The sequence below is a fragment of the Impatiens glandulifera genome, chromosome 5, assembly GCF_907164915.1.
Source record: "Impatiens glandulifera chromosome 5, dImpGla2.1, whole genome shotgun sequence".
Classification (NCBI taxonomy): domain Eukaryota; kingdom Viridiplantae; phylum Streptophyta; class Magnoliopsida; order Ericales; family Balsaminaceae; genus Impatiens; species Impatiens glandulifera.
The window spans coordinates 52,311,257-52,324,441 of record NC_061866.1 but is presented as its reverse complement, the minus strand read 5'-3'; the positions used below and the strand labels follow the sequence as shown (position 1 = coordinate 52,324,441).

The 13,185-nt window shown below is 29.8% G+C and overlaps 2 protein-coding genes across 2 annotated transcripts; both read right to left on the bottom strand.

Moving 5' to 3' along the window:
• Window positions 1-1,874: 1,874 nt before the first annotated feature.
• LOC124937828 (ent-kaurenoic acid oxidase 1-like) lies at window positions 1,875-4,339 on the bottom strand. The gene is made up of 7 exons (XM_047478158.1): window positions 4,113-4,339; window positions 2,759-3,509; window positions 2,593-2,682; window positions 2,430-2,508; window positions 2,246-2,352; window positions 2,048-2,169; window positions 1,875-1,971 (listed from the first exon to the last, which is right to left on the bottom strand). The coding sequence occupies exons 1-7, from the start codon at window positions 4,337-4,339 to the stop codon at window positions 1,875-1,877; spliced, it is 1,473 nt and encodes a 490-aa protein (XP_047334114.1).
• Window positions 4,340-9,411: 5,072 nt separating this feature from the next.
• Window positions 9,412-12,771, bottom strand: LOC124939943 (ent-kaurenoic acid oxidase 1-like). The gene is made up of 7 exons (XM_047480407.1): window positions 12,548-12,771; window positions 10,469-11,216; window positions 10,298-10,387; window positions 10,143-10,221; window positions 9,948-10,054; window positions 9,753-9,874; window positions 9,412-9,668 (listed from the first exon to the last, which is right to left on the bottom strand). The coding sequence occupies exons 1-7, from the start codon at window positions 12,769-12,771 to the stop codon at window positions 9,566-9,568; spliced, it is 1,473 nt and encodes a 490-aa protein (XP_047336363.1). The 3' UTR covers window positions 9,412-9,565.
• Between the last annotated feature and the right edge of the window lie 414 nt (window positions 12,772-13,185).

Genomic DNA, 13,185 nt, shown 5'->3' with positions numbered 1-13,185 from the left:
ATTGATGATGGATAGATGAAAACAGAGTATACCGCCAAGAGAAATTTTATTTAAAAAGAAGGTCAACTCTTCAAATCTAAATATGTCAAAAGAGAATTAATTTAATATTATTTCCAAATTTAAATAATTTTAAAGTAATACATTAACCTTAATTATCTTTATTTTCATATATTTATTAAATATTTGTAATCATAATATTTATACTTTACAAAATATTCTATAATTTGTCAAAATCTAAAGTTTGATGGGAAAATAATCTATATATATCCATTGAATTTTTTTTTTAAAGGATATATTATTAAAATTTTATAACAATTCTGAATTTATTTTATTTTTATTTTGACTTCTGATATTTTGACAATATATAAAAGATAGTAGTAATTTAAATAAATATTATTTATCAAAATTAGTTAAAGTCAGATCATTCCAAATAAGGAATAAAGTTATTATATTGCAAGAAAGGAAAAATATATTTTTAAAGTAATATATATTGTGAATCTAGATTCTAGAAAATAGGTGTGAACAAAGCTGGTTAAGGCAAAATTGTTATCTGTATTTTTTAAAATTTAATTCAAATAAATCATAATCTTACTGTCAAATACTTTTTCAATCTTATTATTTAAATTATTACTAAAATAATAAAATATATTTATTTTATTATTTATTACATTAAATACTAATAATCCAGATAAACCATTTTTAAAATCAAACAATATATGTTTTTTTAATAAAACATTTTATTTCAAATAATAACCCAACTTTAAATGCGGCCACCTTAAGAGCTAGCTGTGGGACTGTGATTTTACAGCTATATTTTTTTTTCTTAATTTAATTAGTTTAAAACAATAAATACTACTATTTAAATGTTTCGAAGAGTAAAATTGGCAAGAAAAAAAATTAAGGAATACAGATACATTCATGTCAAAGCATATAAATAATTAACTTAATGTCCAACTATTATTTGGGGTCCAAATTTTAATCAATCATCTAATATTTAAACTTTACCAATTTTAGTCATTGAGATTTTTTAAACCGGACTTTCTTTAAAAAATGTATCATTGTATTTTTATTTTTCACATAATTATTAAATTTTATATTATTAATTAATTTTAAAAAGAGAAGGGATAAGGGGGAGAATTTCAGAGAATATACAAAAGGAATGACGTGTTATTTGCTGGAAAAATGATAAAAAGATGAGGAGATAATTAAAATATGTTATTTTTTAATTGAATTAGATCGTGACATCATTTTCTCCCCAAATTCCTCTTCAAAATTCTCTCCCTAATTATTTCTCTTTAAAAAATAAATGATTTTTTTTTGGAGTTTGTTTAGTTTAGTGAAAATCCTCTTGATTAAAATGTTAACCCTCAAACTTTAAAACAGTTTGTTTAGCAAAAATTTTTCATTTGGTTAAAAATGATAATCTTAATTTTAAATGAGACTATTCAAAGTTCAAGTTCTATATGAACCATTTTTTTCAGGAGTAATTTGTTTAACGGGAAACTCATCTAACTAAAATTGTTAAAATTTCTGTCTCAAATAACATGATTTAAAGTCCGAGTCCTTAAAAATGGTAGAAATTCAAGCTTTAAATAGTGATTTTGCCTTAACTTAATGGTTATTCACTATTTATGTTTATATGATCACATACAAAAATAGTTTATTTAGATAACAAAATATTGAATCATTTCTAGTACATTGAGAAAACTTGTATATTTGATGAAGAGGATAAATAAAACCAAACAATGTTATTTATTATTAATATTATTCTTCCACTACCATGCATTAATACCTCATTATTCATCTTGATTCTAAGACATATCCCTCAAAGAAAACACATGATAGATTTATTCACTTGTCTAAACATTAAAAGATTATTGGGAAACTTTCTTCATTCTTCCCAAGCAGTTATCCATTGGCCTCGGATGAGGCAAGTACATCAACCTCGAGTTTGGATTTGCTCGTTCAAACCTGAGAAACAAAACAAATTTGAAAATTGTAAGACATGTGAAACATAAAGATAATGTCAAGATTTTCTAAGACTTACTCGTAACCAAGAAGATAATGGTGTAAGAAGACGGATATTTCTAGTTTCGCAAGATCATTGCCAGGGCACAATCTAGTTCCAGCTCCAAAAGGAAGAAAGCTTCCCGCCTTTGGGGTAAATCCCTAAAATTAACCCAATAAAAGTTACTTTAGTAGAATTAGACTCATTAAAAACAACTTCATTCATGAAACTACTTACATCCCATCTTGAAGGATCAAATTCTTTAGGATTTGGGTAAATCTCGGAGTCAAAATGAACCGATCTGAACCAAGCCAAAACTTTCCATCCCTTTGGTATCAAATAACCTATTATCAAGAAAATAGTAAGTTTCATTTTTTAAAATGAAACAATAGAAAAATAACACAAATGAATGTTACAAAACCATTTATTTTGACATCTTTCAATGCCTCTCGAAATACCATAAGAGAAAATGAGACAATACGAAGAGTTTCATCAATCACCTACAAAATTTATGACAAACTAATTAAGATTTGTGTTTCGAGTGTTTTATTAATCAAATAAAACGAGGGTATAAGATATCAAACTTGAGAGGTGTATTCCATCTGACGATATTCCTTAAGCGACATGCGTTTCTGCCCGGGTGGTCTGTTCCTTACTATAGCTTCTTGCTCGGCCTAAAGTTAATTGAAACCGATAGATTATTTGAAATTCAAACAAAATTAATTGGACATAAGTTGGTTATATACATACCTTGGCCTTTTTGAAAACTTCGGGGTGTTTATGTAGGTAGAAAACAGCCCACATTGCCGTGTGACCCGAAGATTCATGACCGGCGTTTAGGTACATGACTAGAATGTCGATTATATCATCATCGCCCAATCTCCTTCCTTTATCGTCAACAACTTCCAACAATGCGTCCATCATATCGCCTTTCTTTCCTACCGGTGAATTTTTCATCGACCCCATCCTTTTCCTTCTTTCGTTCACCACCGATTGAAAAATAGCGACCATCCTCTTCCTAGCCTTGAGGGCTTTATGATAAGCGAAACCGGGGATATTGATGGCCATGGCTCTAACTCCATAATTCAAAAAGGTGTATTCTTTTTCCAAATCTTCCATCACTTCCTCACCTTCGGTACTCAAGAAAATGTGCATGATTATCCTAAATGTAAGTTTCCTTAGTTGAGTTAACAACTCAATTTGTCCCATTTTGGACCATTTGTCTAATGCCAACACCACTTTTTCATCGATAAATTCCAAGTAAAGCGACAAAGCTTCTTGACCATTTATTGGAGCCGCGGTTAGCTTTCTCAACCGTTTGTGTTCCTCTTGGCTAATCCCGATGAACGACTTCTCACCTATTAAAGTCACCGTGGACTCGGGCCAACCGGGCATGAAACAATCATCGTCCGTCAATACTCGCTTGCATGTATCCGGCATCGTGACTAAAATGCTAGGACTACCAAACATAAAGGTCTTGTATATTCCTGTCCGTCCATATCTACAACATTAAATTTAAAAAGAAAAAGTAAGACATTTTTTCATTTTAATGTTACACCATGTTCCCTATACTTTATATAGTCAAGTAATCCCATTTGTTTTAAACTTTTTATAAAGAATATTAAATGAGTAATATTTTTAAAATGTTAAAATTTGAGTTCTTTTTTTGAGAAACATGCTGGATCTGTTTACATTGTTTAAGTCCAACTAACGGAAAAAAAAAAAATCATTTTACATGGACGGATCCAGGATTCGGTGGTGGGGTAGGCTTAAAAAAAATTAAGATGGGCTTAAATAAATAACAATTTTTTAAAAAATAAAACGAGTAAATAAATACAAGTTTTAATATTTTTTAATAATTAAATAAACAAAATAATGAATTCTATTAATTTTTTAAAAAAAAATTAGGAGGTAATATCATATATTAATCGTAAAAAAAATTCGGAGTGGCGGAACCTCTACATAGATCCGCCTCATCCATCTTACAACCACACACACTCCCACATTTTAATACTATGGGATATGGGTTATTTGACCTAAGAACTCAAAATTATAGATTCGAATCTTCACACCCGGAACATTTAAAAAAAATGTAAAATAATACCTCGTTACAAGGGAGTTGGCGAAGGAATCGGGATCGGTGGACTTGAAGGCTCTAAGGAAGGTGAGCATATTGCCGATAAAGGGCAAACCTAGATCTCCTGGAGGTAGAAGGAACCTCTTGTCCCCCAATTTAAGGTTCTCATAAACCCAACCATTTACTCTTCTAAGAAGGTTCCAAACTAGACCACCCAATAACACTCCCAACAAAACCATGTTTATCACTTCCATTTTTCTCGAGATTAGAAGAGCAAACAGTACTTGGTACTAAGAAGAGATAGGGAGGAGATATATATACCAATTGATCAATTCTAATTGAGGATAAAATCTATTTATAAACTACCAAAGGCAATTTTTAACTTAGAAAGAAATTATTCAATTAAATTGTTACAATAAACTAGGCCTGTTTGATTTGGAGTTATATTTTATAGGAATCCATTTTTAATTACATCTTATACTGACACTTTTGAAAAGTAATGGGAGATTATTCATATAATTTTAAATTAAATTAATTAATTAATTATATTAATGGGCTTATTTTATCCTAGTTATACATGTATAGTTAAGAACAAATATCTAATAATTAAAATGGTAATAAGGTAATGATAATTAATTAAATATATTTTGAAGATGATAATTTACTAATTTTGTTAGCAATTGAGATTTTGTAAATTTCAAAAAAAATTTCAACAATTACCAGCAAAAGAAAAAAAAGGAATGAAGATAAGGATATATATCTTTTTAACTAATTTGTTTCTCTTTTAGTATTTTTCTTTTCATTTTTTTCTTTTCTCTATTCTTTTTTAATTAATTAATTAATCTATTTATCTCTTTTTATTATTTTTTAATTATTTGAATTTTTTTCTATTATTTTGTTTATTTTTTAAAAAATAATGTCCCTTCACATTATATACTTTGGGTCTAAATAAAGCCTTAATCAAGTTGGCTCTCTCCAACTAGTTGGATAAAACTTAACAAACTCCCCCGACCGACTAGTTGGAGGGCAATGTCAACTAGACATCCGAGTGACATACCTCAAACTTGTTTCGTGACAACACTTTTGTCATCATATTTGATCCACTATCATATTTTCTTTGTAAGAAGCCTTTTACAACCAACAGGACCTTATATCTAGGTTGTGAATTATGCCCATCTTGTTTTAACCGATAAAATCATTGATTTTTCAAAGCCTTATTGCTCTCAGACAACTTTGTTAGCTCAAAAATGTTATTCACACAAAGAGATTGCATCTCATCCTCCATGACATCCATTCATTCTTTTTTATTTTCACTTTTCAATGATTCTTGAAATCTCTCAGATTTTTCAGCATCAATAAAAAAATACATACTTATTTGTTGGGTATCTAACTTAAGGGCGTCTTTCTCGAGTAGATCGTTTTGGTTCATTAGAAGAAATTTATTCATCAACATTTTCATTCCCTTTTTTATTATCATTTCCAGCATTAACTTCGCTGTAAGAGTCAACATCAACTAAATCATTAATATTTAAAGGATTAACAGAATGTAATCTCATACCTTGATTTTCAGTTTGATCGTTGTTGTTGGTGTTTATTAAGTTAGGAGCAACTGTAATTGAATTCATTTCAACCATCTCCTCGTTTATTTGAGTGGGAATAACCTCGTCTACATTGTCGATATCTTCAATGGTATAATCCTCCATAAATACAGAATCACCACTATGAATAAACTTCTAATTATTAACCGGATCAAAAAATCGATATTCAAACTCATTCAGTCCATAGCCAACAAATACACACTTTTTGGTCTTGTCTTCCAACTTTGACCTCTCAACTTTGGGAATATGCACATAAGCCATACACCCAAATACTCTAAGATAATCAGCAGAGACATTTTTATCACTCCAAACATGGTTCAGAATATCAAATTTCAAAGGAACATATGGTGTGAGATTTAACACATGTATCATTATACTCAATGTTCACTATTGTCTTCCAACTTTGACCTCTCATCTTTGAGAATATGCACATAATCCATACACTCAAATACTCTAAGATAATCAGCAGAGACATTTTTATCACTCCAAACATGGTTCAGAATATCAAAGTTCAAAGGAACATATGGTGTGAGATTTAACACATGTATCACTATACTCAATGTTCACCCCCAAAAGTATTTTGGCAACTTTGCTTGTCAAAGAACGCATCTCACTCTTTCCACCAATGTCATATTCATTCTTTCAGTCAACTCATTTAACTGTGGTGTTTTTCGGAGGCAATTTTTTGTGACGAATACTTTGCTGTCGACAATACTCATTAAAAGGTTCAATGTACTCTCCCCTATTATCTATTCAAATACATTTCACATTTTTTTCTAGTTTTCCTCTCAAATAAGGCTTGAAACATTTGAATGTGTTTAGCACTTGATCTTTTGTCTTCAATGTATATGCCCAAACCTTGCGGGAATAGTCATCGATGAAGATTAGAAATTAGTATGAACCGCCAAGTGATCTTGACTTCATTGGCCCACATACATCAGAATACACCAAGTCTAGTAATTATAACTTATTTTTCGATTCATATAATGTAAATGACACTTGTCTTTATTTTCCAAATAGTCTGGACATCTCTTCAAGTGCACATTTGAAACCCCACATATCACATTTTTCTTAGCCAACATAGCTAAGACTTTCTCATTAATATGAGTCAAGTGTTTGTGCCACAAATCAGAAGAAAAACCAGTTTCACAAGTGTTGATGTAATATTTAGATATTCCAGAATGAACAATATACAAATTTGAAAGTGTCTTACCTTTAGCAACAACCATTGATTCATTTTTAAGCATTCATTCACCTCTAAAAAAAGAATTACAGAAGCTTTCATCATCCAATCTTCTAACCGAAAAAAGATTGAAACAAATATCAGAAATATATTGAACCCCTTTTAGAACAAGAGTAGTATCATTGGTCATCTTAATATAAACATTATCAATTCTAACCACTTGAGCTTGACCAGAATTGCCCATATGAGCAATACCAAAATCACCAGCCTCATATGTTGAGAAAAAATCTCGACGTTGAGGCGCGCTTTAGTCGATCATGTACTGCGTGGAAGCGCTTTCCTCCCGTTGCAACAGGAAACGCTGATAGTTCTTGGACGTTGGATGATTTTCGGCGCCTATCTAATGGTGCTTCTGTTGCAACGGTTCTCCTGAGTTTCTGCCATACCAGATCGCAAGCGATTTTTAGCCTTAAGATTTTGTTTGAAATTGATTTTTCCTTAACACTTTTGGCTTTATTTTTTTAATTTTAAAAATATACAAAAATATTTTTAATATATATGACATATATTTGCCTATTTTTATATTTTTGCGTTTTATAAATAATTTATTTGGGATAAAATGGATACAACATTTATCCTAAATTATTTATTTTAATTTCTTTGATTTTTCTAAAACTAATTTGAGATAAAATGAGTACAATATTTATTCTAAATTATTTTATTTATTTTATTGACCATTATCCTTAATTAATTAGGATTTAATTATTACAATAATTAATTCAATTAATTATTTAATTAAATTTTGGCCTTTGTTTTGATTATTTTGATTTTATTTATTCAAAAATAATCAAAATAATTATTTTTTGAATTTATAAATTGTGTATGTAAAATTTTAGTGCTTACATATGTGTAAAATGTGATGTCATGATATAAGATGTCTTTAACGAGAGATGATTAATAGGTGTGTGAGGTCACAATATGATATGTGGATTATGTGATTGATGGTTGATTTGTCGAAGTATTGGTAAAAAAAATTGCGATAATAAATAAGAGATCGATGATAGTGTAAAACATGTTTAATATTACTTTAGATAAAAACAAAATGTATGACACAGCTTTAAATTGATTTGACTTGATTCTTATTAAGAATAAATCTATATTTCTTTTAACTATTTTTAAAACTCATAAATTTTTTTTTTTTTTTTAATTTTAGATATTTAATAAATTTTAAAATATATATTAATACTAAATTTTGAATTGAACCTAATTTTTATAAATTAAAATTATTTTTTAAATTAATTAAATTTATCTAAAATATTTATAAATAAATAATATTTTATTTATATTTTTATAATAGTAAATCATTTCCAGACTTCATTTGGGTGGATAATAAGTAGGGAAACAAATATACCAAACAAGTCAAGGTTAAAGACTAAAGTAGTCATAATTTACAATTCTCATAGCAAAAATAAACTCAGACCACACAAAATAATGAAATGTATAACTAATTGAAAAGAAAATATATTTGATTTTATCGACACCCTCATAATTTATTTACATTGGTGTTCAACTTAAACATTTCTCTTTCAGAAAGATTCATAAGATATTTGACATTGTTAAAAAAATGAAAAAAATTAAGAGACAACCACCTAATGAATGAAAAAGTAAAATATGATATAAGAAATAACAAACTACAATGACTAACGTGAGAACTCTGTATCTCAATCTTACATATTAGAAAGTCCTAGCATATCAAACAATTTCAAAGCAAAACACAACCAACTAAGCATGACACCAAACAAAAATTAAAATTCATTAAATACAATTCGAGAAGAAAAACAAAAATGATAAACCACATGTAAAAAAAAATACGTGTACGAAATATTTAAAAAAGTGTGATTAGCTTCCCAACTGATTCCACAAACTTTGAAAAACGATTCTTTAGGTAATGTCATACTAATGATGTTATGAACTCTCTATCAGTCAAATAGTTCATATCTAACTAAATAGTTCACAAAACAAAAGATAATAGAGATACTAACTCAATGATTGTGTTTTATCATATATATGTTTTCTCGATCTAAACTTCTCAACCATTACCGAGTGACTCAGACATCACCCACTAATTTCAGTCATGTTCTAACAAAAATTGATTTTTTTACAACTTTTTTAAGAATATGGTTTGTCACCAATCCATTTAGCAATATTGAAGAGTGTTTTATAAGATAATCCATTTAACCATCTTGAAGAGTATTTTCTACTTCACTGTTTTATTCTGCGAATTCACAAGTTTCAGCATTCACTTGAGTTCCGAATAAATTCGATCAACTCATTCCTCATGAGTTTCAACATTCACTTTATCGAAAAGGGTACCCTCCACTTTCTTGGAGCTTGTAATGTTGGGGGAGACCCTCCTCCATAGGAAGGACAACATTAAAATCCACATATACACACCTCCATCAGTGAATACTAAGTTACAAGGGAATATAGAAATAATAAGTAAGGTGACTAATATTTTGCAAAATGGCTAAATGTATAAAAGAGATTCAAAGAAAAAGCAAATAATATTAATTTCCATCACCATACTCTTACTACATCATTTTCTTCACAATTATTCATCTTATAGTTGCAAAATATCCCAAACAACCAAAAAAAAACATGATAATATTATTATATAGCTTATTTTGTTGTCTATAAGTTCAAAGATGCTGAGAAACCTTCTTTATTTTTCCTAAACAGTTATCCTTAGGCCTCGGATGAGGCAAATTCATTATCCTCGAGTCTGGATTTTCTCGATCGAACCTGAAAAAACAAAAACATATTTGAAACTTATAATCAGGACATGCCAAACAAAAGTATTAAATATAAAAACTTTCAAAGACTTACTCATAACCAAGAAGATAATGGTGAAGGAAGACAGCGATTTCTAGTTTCGCAAGATCATTTCCGGGGCACAATCTAGTTCCAGCTCCAAATGGAAGAAAGCTTCCCATCCTCGGGGTAAATCCCTAAAATTAACCCGATAAAAGAAGTATTAAGTACAATTACATTATAAAAAACTTCATTCATGAAACTACTTACATCCCATCTCGAAGGATCAAATTCAGTGGGATTTGGGTAAGTGTCGGAATCAAAATGAACAGACTTGAACCAAACCAAAACTTTCCATCCCTTTGGAATTATATAACCTGTTAATTAAGAATGATTACAAAAATGAACCGATCAATGAAAACAAAAACAATTAATGTTATAAGCATATCATATATGAACACAAACCATTTATTTTGACATCGGTTATTGCCTCTCGAAATACCATAAGCGAGAAAGAGACAATACGCAGTGTTTCATCAATCACCTATATAGACAAAGTTAGGATATGTGTGTTTCCGAGTTTGAATCAAAACAAATAGAAGGGTGGTTATGGTGTGAACCTTGGAGATGTATTCCATTTGGCGAAATTCCTTGAGCGTCAAGCCTCTCTGCCCAGCCGGCCTCTTCCTTAGTATGGCTTCTTGCTCTGCCTAATTAGATTGAAACAAAAAATGTCATTATTCGATTTCCACTTAAAACATCAAACATCTTGACATAATTAAGTTAGTTACCTTGGCCTTTTGGAAAACCTCGGGGTGTTTGTGTAAGTAAAGAACAGCCCACATTGCTGTATGGCCAGAAGATTCATGTCCCGCGTTTAGGTACATGACTAGGATATCGATGATTTCCTCATCGGTCAATCTCCTTCCTTTATCATCCTCAACGTGCAACAAAGAGTCCAACATATCGCCTTTTGTTCTACCCGATAAATTCATGGTCCCCATCCTCCTCCTTCTCTCGCTCACCACGGATTGAAAAACATTCACAAGATTCTTCCTAGCCTTGAAAGCTTTATGATAAGCGAAACCGGGGATGTTGATGGCCATGGCTCTAACTCCATGGTTCAAAACCGTGTATTCTTTCTCCAAAGCTTCCATCACTTGATCACTTTCAGTGCTCAAGAAAATGTGCATGATTATCCTAAAAGTAAGTTTCCTTAGTTGAGTTAACAACTCAATTTGTCCCATTTTAGACCATTTGTCTAATGCCAACACAACTTTCTCGTCTATAAACTCCAAGTAAAGAGACAGAGCTTCATGACCGTTGATGGGAGACGATGTTAGCCTTCTCAACCGCTTGTGTTCTTCCTGGCCAATGCCGATGAACGACTTCTTTCCTATTAAAGTAACCGTAGACTTGGGCCAACCGGGCTTGAAACAATCATCGTCGGTTAAGACTCGTTTGCAAGTATCCGGAGCAGTCACTATAATGCTAGGATTGCCAAACATGAAAGCCTTGTATATTCCAGTTCTTCCAAACCTGTCACAACATTTTTTTAATGGTCTAATTAGTATGTGAAGATTTGAAACCATTGCCATAAAAACATGGATTATTATTACCATTTACAACTTACTTCTACCTCATTAATTAAAAAAAAAAATTATATAAAACATTCTAAAACCTGACAATGAAAGGGACAAAACTTGCCTACTCCCTTGGTCCAATCGGTTTGTATTTCTTTTCTTTTTTGATAAATCCAATGACTTTATTTTAGTAATTTTAAATATGTCCTACACTTATTTATTGGAAAATGCTTCTTATATATTAATTTTTTTGAATAATGTACAAAAAAAAATTATTTAAGAAAAATAAAATTTTAATCTTCTCATCTAGTCTAACGAAAATAAAAGGTGGATACTAACCCTAAATTTTTTGGTTCGACCTTGTTAGACGGCAAGTTCTACGTCGGTAAGTGATTAAGTTGCGGGCTACCTACTTAATCTTTGTCCTATTTTTTTTCCTAAAAAAAATAAAATTCTATTATCGTTTTATTTTATTGAAAATTTTTTGTTAAAGTGAGATAAAAAGACAAAATAAAGAACAACAAAAACTTCTTATTCTTCTTAAATATAAATTATGGCATATTTTAAGTAGATATATATTTTAATCCACTATAATTTGTTTAAGTTCGATTCCCAATAAAAATGTCTTACAAAAATACTTGAATCAACAAGTTTTCATATCCTATATTAATGTTTTTCTTTTCACTGTCCAACTATAAATTTAATGATAAATAAACCTATTAGGTTTGTTTTAGTTGGTTTAAGTGATTAAATAATGTTATTTTATTTATTTAATTTTTTAAATATTGAAAGTCATATCTGTGAATAAAAGCCGGCCGTTTCCGGCCCATTAAATATATGATGAATAGGTAGAAGGGATAAAATTGAAAGAAATAAAAGTTGAGGACTAATTATTTATTGAAGAATTCCATCATTTTCAACATTAATTAGTTCTAAACCGTATTTAATAATGAATACAAAAATAGCTTCTTTGAGAGCGACCCATATAATACCTTGTAAGATCAAATATAAAATATATCTTTTTATAAAAAAATAAATGTAAAATGGTCCAAATTTGAGTAAGATATGAGCCTTTTTAAAGCAAATTTTTACTTTATATCTAAAAAATAGTAAAAAAAATAAAAAACACTTTTTGATTATCTTTTTCATCAGAAAGATCACAACCAAACGGTGGATGCATAGAAAAAAAAGTGACATAAAAACAAACTCAAAGAACATAAAATAAACAAGAAATCAGATCCAATATCACTGGTACAAAAACAGGATTATTTGAAAATATGATTTTACCTGGTTACAAAGGAAGAGATGAAGGAATCAGGGTTGGTGGACTTGAAGGCTCTGAGAAAAGATAACATGTTTCCGAAGAACGGCAGACCAAGATCTCCCGGTGGGAGAAGAAATCTTTGGTTCCCCAATTTAAGCCTTTCGTAAACAAACCCGTTTACACTTCTAAGAAGGTTCCAAACTAGACCCAACAAGAACAAAACCATGATTATCATGACCACTTCCATTAATTTTCGATCTTAAAAATGAAACACTTTGATTATACGAGGACGAGGAAGAAGAGCTGTGACAGAGAGCAAGAAGTTATGCATTCATTTATAAGCACTGAAAAGGGCATCAATGTATAGAGAGAGGGGGAGAGGGTAAAGCGGTCAAATGGTTGCCTAGTTGCATTGAATGTGAAAAAAATTTAATCTCGATTCATTTTTAAATAATCTTTATTCGATTTTAACTTAGGTAAAGGGTGGGTTATTTGATGAAAATGAATTATAATTTTTTTTAAATAATATTTATTTATGTTTAATTAACTTTATTTGTTTTAAATAATATTTATGAAAATGGTAATGTATGATTTTATACACATAAGTTCTTACACTCTATAATTGAGTTTGGTGGAACTATTTTTCTAAAAATATTGATAA

Bases quoted from the DNA above. Each gene is read 5' to 3' on its own strand.
- LOC124937828 (XM_047478158.1), bottom strand. From the start codon at position 4,339: ATGGAAGTGATAAACATGGTTTTGTTGGGAGTGTTATTGGGTGGTCTA. The intron at 2,683-2,758 runs GTATGTATATAA...AATTAACTTTAG, and splicing joins AAGTTTTCAAAAAGGCCAAG to GCCGAGCAAGAAGCTATAGT. The intron at 2,509-2,592 runs GTTTGATATCTT...TAAATTTTGTAG, and splicing joins AGATGGAATACACCTCTCAA to GTGATTGATGAAACTCTTCG.
- LOC124939943 (XM_047480407.1), bottom strand. From the start codon at position 12,771: ATGGAAGTGGTCATGATAATCATGGTTTTGTTCTTGTTGGGTCTAGTT. The intron at 10,222-10,297 runs GTTCACACCATA...TTGTCTATATAG, and splicing joins AAATGGAATACATCTCCAAG to GTGATTGATGAAACACTGCG. The intron at 10,055-10,142 runs GTTTGTGTTCAT...CTTAATTAACAG, and splicing joins AACCGATGTCAAAATAAATG to GTTATATAATTCCAAAGGGA.